Genomic DNA, 21,087 nt, shown 5'->3' on the forward strand with positions numbered 1-21,087 from the left:
TGCCCGCGCCCTGCCAGCGCTTCTGTACCGGCATCCAACCGGAGTGTATGTGTTCCTATTCATTTCATCTGGAACATGGTTGGATCCAAAATGTTTTTTTACTTTTCTTATACTGAACTTGCGAGGATTGGGGTGTATGGAGCGCTGCCAGATATTATGTCTGGAGGAGGGCTAGTATGTAACTAGTAATTAACTAGTTAACTAGTATGTATTTAGTTCAGTGACATGATCTGAAGGGGAGGATTTCATCTTTAATTCGGATTCGTGGAGGCAACTAAGCCCCCGCCTCCTTCGAAAATCGGCTTTAAGTATTTTTTTTTTTTAATTTTCAGGTATCAACTTGAAACCAAATTATTTTTTTAAAAATAGTGGGCCTAGAAATTCTACAACCTTTTCCCTCCCCTCAGTTCATAAAAATTACCAGTTAAAATGTTATATTCACTACTGCCGTACCTGATATATGTTATTTATAGACCAAATTTCTATTTATTGTGTTATTATTATTATATTATTAATTTATTGTTATTGTCATTGTTGGAATTATATTTATTGTTTTTATTTAGTTTTTAAGTTGCGCGGTGCACCGTGGTGCTGCAGTTAACCGTATTTTGTATAAAAATATTCGCCACCTTCTTTAATTATAAATCATGTTCTCGAAATCTTGTCTCTCTTTGTCTCTCTTCCCACTAGTGGCATGTGATTTTTTATGGTTTGCTCCGAGTTTGGGAGAGGCGCGCTTCCGAGACCTCCTGTCTTTTTCGCTAACTCGGGACAATAGCAACGGATGTTGAGATACACCAGTAACTTACCATCGGACTATTTTCGTCCAGGCTACTGTAGTTCTCTTCGACCTTATTATGAACCATATTACGTTATATAATTTGACTTAGATTAAAAATTGAAAATGCTTATTATATCAGAATTTCCTTAAAAACGAGGTACCGTACTCGGCAATTCGCGATTGAACCTCTCTCTCTAGCCTGTCAGACAACATTGCCTTCGACCTAAAAGTCTTTTCCCAGAAAATTCAATAAGTTACTGGCCATTTGTGAAAACTATTGTTTGGAGTGGAGTCACAAGGAAACCGTTATGGTAGTGAGAGCGTTTGTTGTTAATCCTTTCTACTGTATCCCTACAAATAATACTATACAATATTGATCTTTGACTCTATCCACTTTTGGAAAGGACTTTATGTCTATGTAGACTACAAAAGAAGACTACAAAATAGTATTTACTTTACCAGACATGATGGATATGATGGTTTGCTTGAGGTTCTTCACATTGGGCAGGTACACGATCTCCGTGTAGACCAGTAGAATCTTGCTGAGATGGCTGGACATGCTGATGAGGATGATGGCTTGCAAACTGTTGGATATGGACGGATAGGAAAGCTGAAACCAATTGATTTCAAAGCCTTCTAGAAAGAAACACTGACATAAATAAGCAAAATAATACTATTCATGTAATATTCACTTTATTCAAAAGTTCAATTCTACTTGGTGCTAATTATATCTTTCCCTGAGAATTCAATAGCCTACTTCATGGTTATTATAAGCAATGAGTAAAAATGCCATTTAAAATAATACCTTATACAAGTATATACGTTTGCTAGACTGTGCGAGAACCAATTGTTCGAGGACTTTAGCTGCGCGCGTGACCTTGAGTGTGTGGTGATAGGCGGGAGGGGTGACGGGGTAGTATTATGCGCTGCGTCCCGAAAACATTCCCTGTGACTCATGGGTAAAACTCTCTTTTCAGAAATCTCATTGGCCCAAATAACTCTTCACACTCGCTAAAATGAGCCTGTTTTAGGACAGTGCTGATTGTGGTGGAATTAAATAATAAAAGAATACCACATAATAGCAATAATAGGACTTATTCTTTTTTTAAATTGATATAGTGTTGTTTAACGTGTTTTTGAAAATTACGTATTTGTCAGTACTAATCTGCAAATCGAAATCGTGAGTTTAAAGTCGTTAAAGAGATGTTGCGCCTTCATTTCAGCGGCGAGCACGTAAACGCAACCCGCCACACAGATAGCGTTTATTTGTTGAAAGAGTAGTATTTGGGCCCTATGAGCACAGCTAAATTCCTCCAACTGTACCTGTGGAAGAGTGCGACTGAAGGCGTACAAGAAGAACAACATGGCGGCAACTGTGGCAGCGCAGGATTGCAGTTTGAGAAACACGAGACAGGTCCTGTGTCGCCACCAGCGCATCAGCAGGAGTGCCAGAGTCAACAGAGACTGTACCAGGCAGCAGGCACAGCCCACCAGGATGATGCGCGGAGACATCTTCCTGGGTTGTTGATCACGCTAACATACGGTGAAATGTGTTGTAAGTGAACTAAACATGGATATTACTGGTATTTATCATAGCCTTATTCGTTCTATATAATCTCACACATTACAATGTCCTATCTCAAGTGAAGCGACAAAACATTCGAATATTTGACATTCCAGAGATTTTTACACTAAAAATAATAATTCGAGCCCGATAGCGGCCGAACGGTTGGCCATAGCTCAAATCTTATTGACCCATTAAATTAGCAAATTTCGCGATCTACAGAAAATGTCCAGAGAAATTTTGCCCTATGTCCATTGGTTTTGGCCGAAAAATGTGATTATGTGTAATATTTTTTTGTAATTTTTACGTGGGAATTTTGTCTTTGGGGTAGATAGCGGCCATACTCTTCGTCGGAGGTAAAAACAACACCCAAGCAGGATTTAGGAAATGACGTGAGCTACAAAAAGAGTCTAGTGACGTTTTACTCTATCTCGATTGGTTTGGCCGCAAAACGCGAATAAGCAAACATATTTGGAAATTTTCGCCTAAAAATTTACCTTCCAGGCTTGATAGCTTGATGGTTCGTCGTAGCTCAAAACACGTTTTTAAATAAGTGTTAATAATTGACGTGTTGTACAAAAAAAATCTAGTAACTTTTTGCCCTATCCTAAATGGTCTGGCCGAAAAACCTGTTTAAATGAAAATATTTTATAATTTTTACGTGCGAATCTTGTTTCTAGAGGCGGTAGCAGCCGAACCATTGGTCATAACTTAAATCCTAAATTTTAAATAACTAGACAATCTATAGATCTAAAAAAAGGTTATGTAGCTTTTTGCTGTATATCCATACGTAAGCCCTAAAATCTCTCTTAATGGCAATATCTTGGTCGTAATTAGCAATTTCAGGAGTTGTAAATATGATGCGAGTATAATTTGTGCAATCCGTTCTGGTTCCGTATTTAACTTGTGTTACTACGTTAACGAGTGCCTACAACCCCACAATGTCAATTGGGTGAGCGTTAGCGAAGCGCCAATAGTAAATAGGGACAGAGTAGTGTTTAATTAATTTAATGAAATAGTGACTCATTGTCAACACTCTGGTATGGAATGATAATTTACTAAGTAGTGTAAACCTTCTGATCAACTTTTTATTGTGATAAAAATTACTGTACACATATTGTCGTAGCAAAGACACACATTTCCCAGAAAAGTACCTTTCGTACTTATAACCCCCTGATAACATAAACCCCCCTCTCGGGAATTTCCTGGTAGATGAACTCCTGATTAAGTTATACCCCCTGATCAACTTAATAATATATTAATACAAATAATGTGATTTACAAAAAAGGTCAAGTGACTTTTTTACCCTATCTCCATCGGTTCGGCTAATAAATGTTAATATTTTATAATTATTACGTGACAATTTTGTTATTGGAGTCGATAGAGGATGACCCGATTGTACTAGCTTACATCTGTAAACATTTATAAATAGCTATTGATAGGATCTACAAAAAAGGCTGAGTAGCTTTTTGTTGTATATCTTTCCATAGGCTTGTTATACGCTCTAAATGGCAAAATCTTTTTTGTGAATTGGCAATTTTAGGCTTTTTTATATGTTCCGACTAAAAATTGTGCAATTCATAACAATTCCAGGGTAAACGACTGACTATTATACGTCTACTAGATCACATCGTGAATTATCTGAGTTAAGGTCAATAGGAATTAGGGACAGAGTGAATTTACACAACTCAAAACTCACAAATACAACACCCTCCAAAAGAGGCCCACGTGTGCCTTAACCCCCGGTAACATTCCCCCCCCCCCTTGAATTTCCTGGCATGACTAGATACACCAATGAGAAACTTAAACCCCCTAAACAACTTGAAAATACTGACTTAGGGTGGGTTTTTATAATATGTACACTAAAGAACTCACAATAGCTGACCAGTGCAGGCTTCTCTTCCAAGCTCTGTACCGGCTAAAGCAAAGGTCCTACATCATATCCAAGGGCAGAATGGTAACAAAAAATTAAATCTCCAACAAGAAAGCTTCAGTGACCATTTCTCGTATCTCCAACGGTTAAGCCTCAAAACGCCCTCAAACTCAAAATTTAGATAAAATTAAACACTCTAAATTCCACTTCCTGGCAAACCTAATCCCGGACTGCAGTCATCACCAAATTCTTCTTGTCTCCTAATTTTACAAACACGTCACTTAATTTTCTACGATATCCATTGATTATTATTTTATACAACACTCATCATTTGGCTGAGCATTAGCAAAGCACCCGCACCTTCTCGAGAACGGATACAACTGTGAACATGAAACTTGGAAACCTCACGTCCGAATTTAACCAATCACCAAATCGCTCTTATCCCCGAATTTGGCCAATATCCACAAGGGGGCCTGGGAGTGTAGCCCCCAGCAAGCCGAAGGCGAGTCATTATATATAATATTACATGAGAGATCAGATATCAACTCTCAGTTCAAATCGAGCAGAACAATTGAACGTTTTTCTGTCTGTGTCACACTCATTGTAACACTCCAGTGGTTTCCGTTTGTTTACCTCCCAATTGTGTACAGTGTTCGTTTACACGCGCACAACACACCAACGGCATTTGGATATTGAAACTCTCAGTAATTTCTATTTTAAACATTCGTGCAAATTTTAGTTTATTTTGTAGTACAGAAATTTGGATATAAAACCTAATAGCATAAATGTTTGAAATGATAATACTAAACATACCTATGAATTTGTTTCAAAAGACCAAGATTTAAAAGCTAAGCATGTTTTTTAAATTAAGAGGGACAATTAGGAAATTCCACTGCCATGTAGGGAAACAAAATCCATGTTGTTTTCCAAGTGATTCACAAATAATATTTATTCAGTCACTTGTATTCTCTGGCGGCATTAATGTCTTGTCTTGTTAAGTAAGCTTTATTCTAATGTTTACACATTATTCAGTCTTAAAACAAATTCTGAAATTTTTTTACTGATATTTTAAATTTCTTTAAAGAACAATAACTAAAAAATAACTATAACTTAGGTAGATGTTAAAATGAAAATTTTGAAAACTTTCAAAGATATCTAGATGATCGTACAGAGGACATTGGAGAACTATCAGAATAGTCAATGCTATGGACATGATAAGAACCCTCTATTACGGTATCTGCTATCCCACGTGTTCTCGCCACTTCGTCACAGTTTGGGGGGGGGGTTGAAGAGGAGCGCCAGCGTCTGCACAAACAAATATCAAATATTCTCTAGTATCTGTTGGGGTTCTTCGCCACCTGACAAACAAATTGTTTGTATTAATATGTCTACACACTTCTAGACATGAAATTTTGGTTATGCTGCCTTGCAGCCTGATTAAAGGGAAAACTCCGGATTATAACCTCAACCGGCTTTGTTATTTCCAAACGAGATACCGGATGAAGACGCGTATTTCGCACTTGGAGAGAGATCGGATTGACATTTTTCTCAAAATGTATTGTCGTATTGATAATTCTTAATGTACTTAATGACCTCGAACCAGTCTCGTTGCGGAGGGGAGGAATCAGGCTTCACGGCAGTGTAGCCAACATGTCGCAATAAAAGTCCCTCCGGCCGTGAGAGCCTCAGTATACTTACTTTCTGGATTTGTCTCGTATTATGAGCATGGGCCTCTACTGCCATATGCGACCCAGACTTCTTTTATGTTTTTTTTTTTTCTGTTGCTTTGGTCTAAAGTATTCAATGTGCATCACGCCTTCATCGTATTCTTCAGCTAAAAGCAAATAATATTTTAACTAAAAAAGTTTTGCTATGTCAGTGAAACTTCACAGTTCCATCTTCAAACTGCCTAATCAACTCCTGTATATAATCCACCGGCCCAGCTTGTCTACCAGTGAGTTCGTTTATGCACCTCACTGGTCTGACACTAAACACTATACGTCTTTTTAGTTAATAACAATTGTGATATCAGTGGAGGAGATAATATTACATTAACTTAAGTTGGTTGTTGACTAATTATAATGTGTAAAATATTAGAACACAGTGTTTTCATTTTGACATACTGTGTTCACTACAGATTACGTACTAAGTTTCTTGCTGTTGCTTGGAGTTAATTTATTCAGGATTTGATAGACTCTAAGTAATAGAAGTGCCATCAAAATATTGACAGAAGGTGTGGTTGTGGGTGGAAGGAGGATAGATACGGTATAACGTTACAAATATTTTGATGTTAGCAGAATACTAACACTGTGGATGACCTTGACTAACATGGCCGCGTAAGTCCCCAGCACCGGGCAGTGACAGAGGGTGTGGTTGAGAGTGGAAGGAGGGTAGTTGCGTTATAACGTGGCAATATTTAGATGTTAGCAGAATACTAACATTGTGGATGACCTTGACTAACATGGCCGCGTAAGTCCCCAGGACAGGGGTAGTGACATAAGGTGTGGTTTTGAGTGGAAAGAAGTTAGATACGGTATAACGTGACAAATATTTGGATGTTAGCAAAATACTAACATTTTGGATGACCTTGAATAACATGGCCGCGTAAGTCCCCAACACAGGACAGTGACAGAGGGTGTGGTTGTGAGAGGAAGGAGGGTAGATGCGTTCTAACGTGTCAATATTTAGATGTTAGCAAAATACTAACATTTTGGATGACCTTGACTAACATGGCCGCGTAAGTCCCCAGCACAGGGCAGTGACAGAGCGTGTGGTTGTGGGAAAGTGGAGTTGCACGGCACGCCGTCAGGTTCCAATGTGAACTCGAGGTTCCAGTGGACGCACACCGGACTTGCCAGCCAGGGCGAGGGTTCCAAGCCAGTTCCAGGGAGGGTAGAACCACCAGCGGTCCTCTCGCCACCACCGCCACCACCTCAGAAGCTATCTCATACTGGACCTCACTTCCATTTCTGGAAAAACACACAAATAACAAAAATACTTTGTACTAATTATATGTTGTTCGAAACAGTTTCATAACTTTTCATCTAAATCACTTGTCAGCATGTTGTTCTAAAATATACTTACTGTTGAATTCCGTGCTACTAATGAGTTAGATGAAATCTAACACCGATAAGCAGGCCAATTTAAAATATGTTTTCATCCAATATTCAAACATTTATCTGCACACTATTATAAATACACATTACATATTGAATTGGTTTGGTTTTTAATGTTGGACTCTAGGGTGTATGCTTTTTTGATTGTCAAAAGAGAATTGATTAGTATTTTCTACAAACGTTTTCTCCCCTCTCCTAACATCTTGTAATCGTTCATACTAAATTGTAAGAGTAGTTAGAAATAATGTAAAGGTACATGTAGGTAGTCGCAACACTTTATCGTTTTATTTATTTATTTTTTATGTTTCGCTTGAGGAGACACCTGACGATGAAACCTCTGCTTTCAAAAGTCCGGAACCCAAAAAAATTATTATATTGGGAATTAGATGTGATGGCATCTAGCTTTAATATCGACGATACCAAATACGTGCAGCAAACATTCAAAATTTTAATAAATTTTAATATTTCTTAGTAAATTTATTTTTAATTGTATGGACTTGGAAAAAACATCAGATTTACCTACGATAATATTTGATAAGTGAGAAATAAAGTCAAGAAATATCAAACATGAAAAAATTGTTTCTACTTACTCCTCAACAAATAGTGGAAGTGATGATTTTCTAAATTATCGGTTGACAAAATGTTTGATTTCAGTAAAATATTTGCATAGCCACTCTCAGACTTTAATTGTTTTCTGTCAACTTGTACGTAAGATTACGCTTTCATTACAGTAAAACAAACAAACTCAGGCTGGTTGTGTAGTTGGTATTATTCGAATATGCAAGTTAAATTTATACTTCTCATAAGAATTGGTTGGCATTTCTTTGCTCATTTAAAAAGAATATTAATAGAATTAGCGAGTGTGCAACTGATTACTTGCATACTTTTTAAGCATTTACAAACTTATTACATCATATGGAGTGGTAATAAAATAATAAATAAATATTAGAATTCTTCAAACAAATGTAACAGACTATATCGAATGATCTTATAATACTAATTATACCACATATAAATACAATTTCAGAACACAATAGCCTAGTTAGGGTACGGCTGGGTACATACATTACATATTGCATACAGAATTCAAGCAGTGGCTTCAATGCAATATTTCTTTGTATCATTTTTTTAAATTTTGAAGAAATAATTTAAGTGCTATAATAGTGTTAATAATACTGCTAGACACACGATTTTGGAATTTCTTAACAGTTTTAAGTAAAGTTCAAAATTTTGATTAGTCCGCTTCATTAGAATCCATAGCTTTATTTGGTTTTGTGACTATGCAATACTTTAAATATCTTCCATATCTACACGTTAGGAAATAATATCAATATTTTAACAACTGAAGTTATATTTGTAGGCCTAAAAGTTCTTATTAAATGTATGTTACACAATAATTATTGCCTTACAATAATTGTACATGATGAATTAAAATTTGTAAAGAATACATTTTAATTTAGGTGAATACTGTAAATAGGGTCTCTGACGTTAACAAAACTTATTTGATACGGAAATTAAAATTAACTATTACAATCGAAACACAAAAGAGAGAATTAAATTTTGTAATTCAGGACGAGAAAATGATTGATAGTTTACAAAAAATTTCAAAATGGCTGGGCCCCCACATACCCATTTATGCTGCCGTTCCACCCATTGAAAAAGGGAAGAAAGACACCCAATGGGAAACAGGATACCAAGGACAATAGAAACCTTAATATACTGCCCATGGTTGATCGCAGGGATTTTGAGACGGTACATTACAATTTTAATGATTAAAAAGTCAAAATTATCAAATTTTAATAGCATTACCATCGCACAAGACAAGGCAGAACAATAAAAAAACTAAAAATTCCACTTTTATTTTTTTTCAGAATTTACTTTATTTATCAAAGAAGTCAATCCTCTTTGCACACTGGTTAACAACTGATACGAAAAGAGACGAAGAATAACACAGAACAAATAAATCATATTGGACAAATGCCCAAAAACATTTACTACTATTTTTAAACGTTTTCAATTGCTCAAAGAGTCTTCAATGGATTATTCCATGTTTTGGGATATAGCCATGGAGAATGTATATACAAATATCGATTTTTATCCAAGTTTTGATGAAAAGCGTTACTTTTATTATAATAATAAGAAATTATATAAATATAAAAAATAAAAAGATTGTCGTAGGAAGAAGAAATCAGTGGTAACTATAGCCCAGGTGGTTATGGTATATTGAATTAGTTTTACTGCACCAATACGAGTAGTGATGTATTGCGATGGTAAATGATGACAAATTTAGAACGATCTCCTGACCATATGTTTCTGTAACTTGCAAATGGTTTTACAGTAAGCTAAGTAAGTTTAAGATGTAACAAAGTAGTAATGGAGTACTAATACATTTGCTAACTAGATGGCTTGTGACGTAAATTGTATAACAGACCAAAAGGCCTTCGTCCTGGAAAGTTTACGTCAGGAAATAAATTAAATGAAGCCTTATTTAGACTGTTTGATTCTGGATAACTAATTTTTATAGCGTTTTTAAAAGTGCATGACTCCCATTCAAAATACTAAAAGTAGTTCGTTCTCTGAGGTTTTAAAAACAAAACGTAACGTACTGACACAAGTATCATTAAAACTTGCATTTAAATATATTTCAATAAAATATAGAAATGATAAAAAAGGAACAATGTTAAAGCCATCGATTGTTGCTCAATGCCAGTAACTGTAGACCATCGCTGCTGGCCATTCAATAAATGTCTGGTGAAAGGAACAAAGCGCGCTTTTTACGGCTGCTTCACTGCAATCGCTAAATTTAGATACAACAATGATCTGAAAAGTGGACTTTCCATTTGGGTTCAGGAAGTTAAAGTGATGGAATATTTTGATCATTGAATACAGTTCTTTCAGAATTCAATGATTTGTTTTATAGAAACGAATGCCATTGATTATTATTTTATAACTCATCAAAATTTAATTGCTTGATAAATTTTTCACACGTTTAATAGCAATTTTTATAAAAATATATTTAATCGTGGATTTAAAGTAAGTATAATTTTATAAATCCTGTCCTTTTACACTATTAATTTGTATTTTAACAATGCTTATGTCTTTTTTAAATTTAAAGATCGTTTCTTGGTCATCATTATACTTACGCATAAAAGTGGATTCGTTACGTTACATAACTGTAGTCTAAGGCAAGTAGCTTTTTATCCATCTTTATTTACCTCGAATCTATTTACAGGATATTTTAAGAAAGCACGTATTAAAAGTGATCAATTAATTCTTGTTTTATATTTTCTTATTAAAATAAGAAAAGAGGAAAGTTAAATTAGTACACCTTTATATAATAAATTGAGCATATTTACAGTATAAAACCTTAAAATATATCTCTGAGTTCTGACCTTATCATATCTGGATCACAAAGTATTACATATGCAAAGACTTACTCGAGAGTCTGCGAATAGCGCTGCGGCAGAAACTCTGAGAGCCTGTGGTAGACTATGATAGCAACACTGGAGGTGGCGTTCTGGTACACTCTGTCGCTCTCCACGTGCAGAAGAACTCTGGAGGCTAGCCACGGTGGGTAACTGTGGAATAATTAAAATTGTAATATATATTGTTACTCATTTACAATAAACAGTAACGACAAACGAACAATAAGCACGTATTGACAAAAATGCCAGACCTGAGGGTGGGCCTGGGGATGTGAAGGGTGAGGCCGCGCCGGAAGGACGGTTCCTCGTACCGGAACATGTCCACCACAAGGCTGTCAAAGGCGAGATGAGCACTTCCGGTTCCCCCCTGAGCTCCCCACAGTCCCGACCACAAACTCACCACCTGCTGTAACTCCTCCACTTTCTGGACAATAAACAATCATTATGTTAGTTAGTGCCATACGTTCCATTAGTAAATTGTTGTATTGCAACACAAGAATCGTTTAATTTATAGGAATATTGAAGCAACAAGTTTTTATGTAAAACATTGTAACACTCAGATTTTCGTTTGTATTTTATTGGAATTTTTATAAAAATCTTATTTAAACTTTTTTATTAGATAATATCAAACTTTTACATTATCCTATTGTAACTTGCTGAAATTAAGAGAATAGTTAAAATCTCCATTTCTATAATAAAGACAGAACGTTAATTAAACTCCTGAAGTTTTTAAAATTTATCCATATATTTCATATTTGCCCTAAATGATGTAGGAAGATTATACATTACATAACCAAGTGTTCAGAAGAATTAAATTTACTTTGAATATTATTCATCGATGTGAATACAATTTTAAATAAAGTTTTACTCCTTTTGTTTTCAATAAAGCAAATTGCATTTTGCATGCTATGCTATACCAATTAAACCATACATATAAATTAACTGAAGCTTACTTGTAGCAATATAAAACCTAAAACACTATCGAGAACGAAAGGAACTTATCCAGAACTCTGGAATTAGGAAGGACTCGAAATTTAAACTCAGTATGTATTGCTCTAATACAATTAAAACACCTAAAATATTTTCTACAAAACGGACTTTATATAAAATTATATAATAAAGACTAATTGACACAAATATTTCCTACTCATTAAGCCAAACAACAAAATGTTTTTAGCAAGTATTCACTATTAGGAAATTTACATTTTAAAATAAATTATAAATTATACGTTCAACTTAAATAACTGTCAGTTATTGTCCATAATTTTGGATAAATCTGTCTTTCCTAAAACAGCATTCGCCATCCTGATACAATTCCTTTTATTTTAAGAAATTGTCCAGACAACTGTACCTCGCAAGTTTCATACCAAAATAAAGGATACTATACTCTTATCTTGACTTGACATCAGAAATAATAACGGTTTAGTGTGCTGACGGCTTGACCTGATGGTTGGTGATGGAGTCATGGTGGAGCAGTAGCGTTTTGACGGCGCTGTAGAGGAAGCTGGTGGAGTTGGCGAGCTCCTCCCACCTCGCTGTCAGGTTCAGTTGAAAGATACCTTATATTTGAGTTTAGTATGCTGATGGCCTGACCTGGTGGTTGATGATGGAGTTGCGGTGGAGCCGTAGCGTGTTGACGGCGCTGTAGAGGAAGCTGGTGGAGTTGGCGAGCTCCACCCACCCCGCTGTCAGGTTCAGTCGAAAGATACCTAATATTTTAGTTTAGTATGCTGATGGCCTGACCTGATGGTTGATGATGGAGTTGCGGTGGAGCAGTAGCGTGTTGACGGCGCTGTAGAGGAAGCTGGTGGAGTTGGCGAGCTCCTCCCACCCCGCTGTCAGGTTCAAGTAGGTGGCTACTCGGTGCAGGAGGGAGATGGCGGGCTCACCCTCCCCAGGATATATAACTCCCCGGTCCCTCAAGGAGGTGAGCACACCGAACACAGCGTCCATTGCCGTTGTGTTTCCGAAGCCAAGGGTTACCTTGTGGAACTGGAACACAACGGTTGTACCAGGGTATAAATATGCACGCTTATAGATTATAGTAACAGTTATGTTATGTAATAATTATAACTAGGTCATACTGTCGGATTGGAAAAGTTTAATTATTTCTTAATAAGTGTTACAATTTCCATTGCAGTGATAATTTAACATGCACGAATATAAGTATTGAAAACCAAGAATTCTCCCAATATTGAAAATCTTCTTTTATCAAGTTGTCAGATACTAATGTTCTAGGAGATGTGTAATGCTAGAGACTTGTCTTAGCACAACTCATACTTTTCAAAATATATATAAATATATATTTTCAATGTAAGTGTCTGCCGGATACTCTTTCGTGTCTATTTTGACAACTAAATGTTATTGCATAACAATGAAGATGTTCACGATTATATCATTTTTAGTGATGAATCAACACTTCACCTCAGTGGACATATGAACATTCAAAATGCGCGTATCTAGGGCTCTGAAAACCCTTACGATATGGTACTATTGCAGAGATACTCCCCTAAATTAGATTGTGCTAATAGATAAGCGGAAAGTTTATGGGCCATTCGTTTTTGGAGAAGAAACTGTAACCCGTATTCCCTATCGTACTGCTCTAGAACTATCATAATGCTATTTTCTCAATTGGAAAAGATGGACCACAAAAAGTTATTTCACAGCAAGATGGTGCACCGCCTTACAGGTGTTCAGTACGCGATTGGTTGAACGTCACTGTACCCGACGGCTGGTTTTGCCCAAAATGGCATTATGACAAGGCTTGTTTCACAATGCCTCCACGTTCGCTCGATCTGACGCCATGTGATTTCTGCCTTTGGGGATTCTTAAACGGTTGTTGTATGTATGTCCGTTACCAGGTAACAAGAAACTGTATTGAAGCAGCTGTTGCAATAATCATGCCAGTCAGACACATTGATCAATAATCGGTAAGAACTGGGCTATGGAGTTGATGTGTGCCATGTGATGAATGAAGCTCACATTGAACACTTGTAAGCTTGCAGGTATAACTATTTCAGTAGTTCTTTAATTTCATGTATTAAAATTGAAAAAATTGAATTGAATTGTATTAATTGTATAGCTTAATTGTAATTAAGTGCTACACATCGTTGAATCATTAAGTGTTAGAGAGTGCTTCTTAGCCCTAACTTCACCTGGTAAAATAAGGCATATTTACTTTGCTTTAATAAATTTAATCTCTGATATTCAATTATGAGCATCCAGTGTTATATGCATACCAAAAGTAAAATCTCTGCCAATGCAGAAGTTCAAGATTGTTACAATAGAGAATCAATAATTATCTGGAACTGATCAGTCTATAAATTCAGAAATCCATTTCGGTAGATAAAAATGTATGTATATTTAATATGTATTGTATTGATACTTATTTTTATAGAATGTATATCTTGTAAAAAATACAAAGAGAAAAACATTATAGATTACAAGTGACAGTTTAACTATTGTACTAACTATGTCTAATAATTATGATAAGTAAAGTAGTTAAAACCAGTTAATATTATAATTCTTGAAGAATAATTCTATCATAAAAATTCTTGAAGGTGATGACTGAAGATGATGACGATCCAGGTGTTTATACTTACGTTGTTGGATATAGCAGTAATCTTATCGGAGACGCAGTCAGAGAAGTCCGGGGTCTGCCAGCGAGCCTGGTGTCCCTCCCCCAGCAAACACAGTCTAGTAGCGACACCCGTGTAGTGAGCAGGACACTCCACTTTAGCCACTACTCCAGGACCTGCTCTCTCCCACTGGATCCCTCCTACTCCAGTCTCGTCAGCAGGGCACCACGGGACCACAGAATGGTTCAGCATCTCCAGTCTCATACTGCGGGAGACCGTCCTCACACTGCCGTGCACGTGACAAGTGTAGGTGGCCGACTTCTAGAACACAAATTGTCAACATTAGTCTCTTCAGCAGGGCAATACAGGACCCCCCCCCCCCCGAACGGACGAACGTCCGCGGTCCATGGTGGAACGTGGTTGTGCACATGATGACAATGATGTCTCCAACTGTAAGCGGAGGAGGTGAACTCTTATAGCATAAATATTCCACAGATCCATTCGTGAAGTTATTTGGATTGTGTGCTTCTGGATTTTTAAGAAATTCTACGTAGTTGTGTTTCTGCCTGTATCGAAGATACAAAATGAGGTATGAGGTAGGGCACATACTATGGACACGGAACATTTGAGTTAGGTTAAGTAGGCTATAAAGTAACACATAAAAAGAACTAAATATTTAATACAATTGAACTTTGCATGAATTGTGGTTGAGTAGCCTAGTTTTCTACACATAACGTAGCTATGGTAGTAAGGGTTTCTTCAATTGAATTTTGGTTTTTGCTCCAGTTCAATAGCTTGAAGTTGAGCAAGACAATTTAATAAACCTATGCAATATCATTTTGTGTTAACAATCAAAATTATTTTCCATGTGTTGTAAAAGAAAGTTTAGAAGTAATGAACAAGGAAGATAAGTTTAACAAAGATTACGGCACCAAATTGTGAAAAACCTGGCAACCTGTAATATGGACCCATATAGACTGTTAGCCATAATGGTCATTGATTGGTTAAGCTCAAGCCAATCACGTTACATGTCTACCCTTCCAAATCCTGTATAAGCAGATTGTATTACTAAAAGTTTCGATTGAATATGTAAAAATGGTTCTCCACAATGAGACCGAGGTAGAAACCTATGGCTGTGTCGACATAATAATGCGAAAGTCTTAGATGACAGATATTATTTCCAATATTACCTGTACGTTGTATATCCTCAATAGACTTCCACCTGGGAAAAGATCTTCCCAGAATTCCTGTTCTGGAGTCATCTTAAACAACGCGTTGTTCTTGGTCCAGCTGTATCCGAATTTGGTGTCGAACTCCAGCTCGTTCGGTGAGGTGCATTTTATCGTCACATTTTCACCCTGCACATTAAACACACAGTTTGAGACTAATAATCATAGTACTAAATATATATCTGCATTACCAACTGCAATATGAATGTCCATTAATCTGTCACCAAATGAATGTTGAAACAAACCTTCTCTACCGTAATGCTCATTGGGTCCAGCCGGACTCGAGGGACCTGCAGAACCTCCAGTGACACAGATCGACACTGCTGGTAGCCCCAGTCCGTCACCTGACAAGTATAGACACCTTTGTCCAGAGGATCTGCTCTCTCCACCCCCAACAAGGCGGTGTACTGCTCGGAAGAGTCCAGCGGAAGTAGCCTTGACCACATTGTCCTAACAGAATGTACACGTTGAATTAGGGACAGTCTATAAAATATTAAAGTAAGGGCAGTGGCGTAGCAAAGGGGGGCGCTGGGGGCGGGCCGCACCGGGTGTCACCTTTTTTGGGATGACACCCACCCGGTCTCTCAACTTTAAGAACAATGTAAAAAAAATCACTAGAACAAAAAAATTTACTTTTTGGGGGATTCCTCCACTAGCACTAGCCCTCCTCTATGTCTAATTCGGGGATTCCCGCAAAAGAGCCTGGCGCTGTCGTGGGGGATTCCCCGTCCCATACTCGCGATCTTTGACGTTTCAGTTGCAACATTTCTCATTTGTTTCGTGAAGTGTGTTGTGTTTGGTTGGCGTGAATTTTTAAACGTGTATTATTCCATAGTAATAGGTAATAAAAAGAAAAAAATTATATCCATGATCATTGTCATATAAAATCTATTGCTTTTTACTTTCGATGGGGTGACACCACCAACTTCCGCACCGGGTGCCACCCAAGGTAGCTACGCCACTGAGTAAGGGACTGTCTTTCCAGTTCTTTACAAATGTTTACAGGACACTTTACATAAGTATAGTTCAGAAAAAGACTATTCAATGACAAAACGCAATAAAGTACAAAGTGTCGTACGAACAATACAGTATCAATCCTAGCAGATAGTATTGTGAACTTTAGAGTGTCTTTCTACAATCCCAAAGTATTTGAGAGGAATAGCTGCGTATCAAAAGAGTTTTGTACCTGAGTGAAATACCTCCTGCAATACATTTAAAACTATTGGACAGTCGTGTTCTCCTCTTACTACAATTGCTATGTATTGTATAAGTGTACCTTGCTATAAAAGTGTACAACAATACAATGTAATTGTATGTCTGGAACATAATGTTACTGACCTCCTAGATTTTGTAATGTTGACGAAAACGCCATCTTTGAACCATCGGAAGCTAAGATGCGATGAGCCCTGGACGATGCACGAGAGGACAAACTCTTCACCTTGGCGCACTTGCATCTTTGGATGGTTTAGGCGGAGACTCTGCAATATAAAGATATGGTTACTTTTTCTCAGTCACTCGTAGTCTTAGAATTGTACTAATGATGATGGCCGAGCTTGATTCATTGTACATCAAGCTTGGTTGGCAATATTTTCTAAAACTTAGGGTCACGAAAAATATTAAAAAATATCATTGAAATTCTTCTATTAAAGCCTTAAACATAAACATTATTTGTTTAAACCAGCAATATAACTATGGGGTATTTTTTTTTAAAGGAGTTTGGTGGTGCTGCTTGATTTTTAAGTTTGATAAGAAAAAGACGAATTTAAGAAACGATTGCGTGGCAAATTATTAATGAAGGATGAAGTCAAGGAACTCTTAGATAAGAAATTATAATGTCGATATTTAGAATGATTTTGTTGTTTGATTGATTTGTTTACTCTTCTTTCTTATTCATTAACGCACCACAAGCTTTTGAAAGGCAGGTGTAATTTCTGTATTCGTCGGAAAGTACTTTTAATTAGATTTTTCCCTTATTTGAGAAAAAATATTTATTTATTTAACCATATTAAATTTTTCGTAATATCCACTAAATTTTACTAACAGTGTTTCATAAACAATTGGTTTATTAATGATCTCTTAAGCATTTGGAAAAGTTTTTAGCTCTGTAAAAAGAATTGTATAAAATATATATGTCATATCGATTAGATGTAATATTTAGCGTTACTACTATAGCGATTTTAACAGTTTCTTCAACATTTTAAAATCCTTTTATTTTTTATACCTTAAACTGATAAATTTCGATTGGATTTGCGTCGAACACTACCAATTATCTTTATATAAATTAGCATTTCAGCTTCTAACATTTTTTAAAAAGATGATTGTTTTTGTAAGCATTGTATTGTAATAACTTACAATAACTTATGTATGGAGGTATCGTTTTCACCATACTTGTGGCATCCTCTTAGTGCTATAGAAAAGGATATTCAAACACGCAGGTAGTTTCACTGGGAGAGAATGAGTTCAACCTCCTCTTCTACAGGCAATATCTGAGAATATCAATAACACAGGGACTGTCCAGTCGCTGGGAATAAGTACTTCCTAGTGAAGCGAGTAGTTCCGGTCATTGCGTTTAGGGTGCAAGTGTCGAAAATATGTACTCGGTTGTTACTCCCTCCCGAGGAGAAGAGGCTGCTGAGTCTTTAAAGTAAGTAAAAAATATTCATACAATGACATTTTATAGTGCATGGACATTTTTCACTTGTAAGTTTTATATGTAAAATATTTGGTCGCTACCATATGGGCAAATAAACGAAAAGATGTCACTATGTTCAGAAACTATTCTTTGTTTAAAGTTTGTTATTGACGATGGAGTTATATGATTGTGGACTATGTTATTAAGAAGCACTGGTAGTGAGTATGGTTGTAATTGTTGTTATATTTGACCAGTACGTAAGCACAGTGTAGCTCCCCCTGTCAAGGTCAAGGTCAGAACTACCTGCAGGTGAAGGGTAGGCTCCTGAGTGATGGCCAGATGAGTAGCCACCAAGGTCACGTTGCCCAGACGTCCTCTCTGCACCAAGCGGTTGAGCGACTCCCGGACTCGCGACCCGTCACTCTTTCCTCCCCAGAAGTGGAAGCGCACTTCTCCGCTAAACCTGTCAATAATAAGTACGTTACTCAATTAACTATAGTCGAACTATGCATTTTATCTACACTCGTACTTCTGACACAATTATTGAATTGTTACAACTATAATGATTAGAGGTTATATTTACCCGACATCTAGAACTCGAAGATCTTCCATAATGGAGAGGTTACTACTCCTGAGATATTTTGTTATCTGTAAAATTTGTACAACGTGTATTAAACTGGTTTTACTTTACTGTTATACTTATCATAGTGATCTACGTAAGCCTACAATTTGTGAAATTGGATTTGCCATGAATTTTCAATCACATATATATATATATATATATATATATATATATATATATATATATATATATATATATATATATATATATATATATAAATATATTAAAACTTGTATAAGTTAATTGTGTTGTTAATTCTTAGTATAAGCTCATATAAAGTTAGTTTTGTATACATTTTGACATGCATTGTTCAATCTAGCAAAATATGTGCAACGTGTAACTCTCTATAAAGGTACGAGTATTTTTATACTCTGAAAGGACGTTTTATTGTAAGCTAAATATTCCATTACTTGAAATTTCCTGAGCCTTAATGGAAAGCTTACATTGTGAAAGCTTTGTTGTATCAGAATTTCGCGACCACAGCGCAGCAGCCTTCAAAGAGCGCTTTGTTAAGCTCCATCGAGTGTTGTACAGACCGCGCGGGTCGAGATTAATCGTTGATCGGCATCGTGGATTGTGCTCCGTACTTTCCCTTGTTTCAGTAACAGAAATCTAATTTATAACAACCATTATTTTAGCTTGAAACTGAAATTAATTTATTGAAAATATCTATCTAGCAAAAATACGAGTAATACAGCCTTATATTCACAAAAATTCATTTGTGCAAACACAGCCACATCTTTTTTTAACAAAAATAATTTTATTGGACTCTTCCATTAGAGGGATTAAAAATTTCTGTTATCAAAGGTTACCTATTGAAAGCTGATAGATATATTTTAATCGAAAATAAAAGATAGTTGTATACAAGATGCATTTAAACTTCGCAATAAAAGTCGAATGAAAGTTACTTGTTTGCTTACTTGTTTGCAAACTTACCTGCTTGCTTAGTGTTGGTTTGAGCGAACAGCTAGAACTCTCCAGGCATTGTCTCACCGCTGATACATTGGTCAGTCTCAAAGTCCCCTCGTATCTTGCCCTGTCTGTCAAACCATTTTATTAGTTTTTGTAAAGTGTAGATTTAAGGGAGCAACTGTAGCTACAGACACTGTCTCACCGCTGATATGTGGTCAGTCTCAGAGTCCCCTCGTATCTTGCCCTGTCTGTCAAACCAGTTTATTAGTTTTTGCTTAGTGTCGATTTAAGCGAAAAATTGGAGCTATCAAGACATTTTCTCACCGATGATACATTGGTCAGTCTCAGAGTCCCTTCGTATCTTGCCCTGTCTGTCAAACCAGTTTATTAGTTTTTGCTAAGTGTGGATTTAAGCGAACAACTGGAGCGCTACAGACACTGTCTCACCACTGATACATTGGTCAGTCTCAGAGTCCCCTCGTATCTTGCCCTTGTCTGTCAAACCAATTGATTAGTTTTTGTAAAGTATGGATTTAAGCGAAAAACTGGACTATAAGACTTTGTCTCACCACTGATACATTGGTCAGTCTCAGAGTCCCCTTCGTATCTTGCCCTTGTCTGTCAAACCAATTAATTAGTTTTTGCTAAAGTGTGGATTTAAGCGAACAACTGGTACTCTTCAGACTTTGTCTCACCACTGATACATTGGTCAGTCTCAGAGTCCCTCTCGTTTCTTGCCCTGTCTGTCAAATCATTTATTAGTTTTTGCAAATTATGGATTTAAGCGAAAAACGGCTATAGTTCTTCAAGACATTGTTTCACCGCTGATACATTAGTCAGTCTCAGAGTCTCCTCGTATCTTCCCTGTCTGTCAAATCATTTGATTCACTGTGGATTTCTGTATCAAGAAATTGTCTCACCGATGATACATTGGTCAGTCTCAGAGTCTTAGAAAAGAGTTTTTGCAAAATGTGGATTTAAGCGAACAACAACATTGTCTCACCGCTAACATCAGTCTCAGAATCTCCTCGTATCAAACCAATGCAAAGTGAGGACCTATCAAGACGTTGTCTCACCACTGATACATTGGTCAGTCTCAGAGTCCCCTTGTATCTTGCCTTGTCCTTCAAACCATTTCATTAGTATTTCCAGTGTAGATTTAAGGGGACTGCTAGAAATCTCCAGACACTGTCGCACCGCTGATAAATTAGTCAGTCTCAGAGTCCCCTTGTATCTTGCCTTGTCCTTCAAACCATTTCATTAGTATTTCCAGTGTAGATTTAAGGGGAAACTGCTAGAAATCTCCAGACACTGTCGCACCGCTGATAAATTAGTCAGTCTCAGAGTCCCCTTGT

At 36.6% G+C, this 21,087-nt stretch overlaps 1 protein-coding gene across 1 annotated transcript in view; it reads right to left on the bottom strand.

The window, feature by feature from the left end:
* LOC124367213 overlaps positions 1–21,087 on the bottom strand; it is a 63,988-nt gene that overhangs the window by 10,677 nt on the left and 32,224 nt on the right. The window contains exons 8-20 of the mRNA XM_046823867.1: positions 19,757–19,860; positions 18,782–18,846; positions 18,502–18,661; positions 16,905–17,044; positions 15,812–16,016; positions 15,528–15,695; positions 14,362–14,658; positions 12,503–12,751; positions 11,011–11,183; positions 10,772–10,912; positions 6,926–7,187; positions 2,105–2,314; positions 1,241–1,391 (exon numbers count right to left, since the gene is read on the bottom strand). Coding sequence (XP_046679823.1) covers positions 1,241–1,391; positions 2,105–2,314; positions 6,926–7,187; positions 10,772–10,912; positions 11,011–11,183; positions 12,503–12,751; positions 14,362–14,658; positions 15,528–15,695; positions 15,812–16,016; positions 16,905–17,044; positions 18,502–18,661; positions 18,782–18,846; positions 19,757–19,860 — 2,325 coding nt within the window. The remainder of the gene's footprint in view (positions 1–1,240; positions 1,392–2,104; positions 2,315–6,925; positions 7,188–10,771; positions 10,913–11,010; positions 11,184–12,502; positions 12,752–14,361; positions 14,659–15,527; positions 15,696–15,811; positions 16,017–16,904; positions 17,045–18,501; positions 18,662–18,781; positions 18,847–19,756; positions 19,861–21,087) is intronic.

The sequence above is a fragment of the Homalodisca vitripennis genome, chromosome 8, assembly GCF_021130785.1.
Source record: "Homalodisca vitripennis isolate AUS2020 chromosome 8, UT_GWSS_2.1, whole genome shotgun sequence".
Lineage (NCBI taxonomy): Eukaryota > Metazoa > Arthropoda > Insecta > Hemiptera > Cicadellidae > Homalodisca > Homalodisca vitripennis.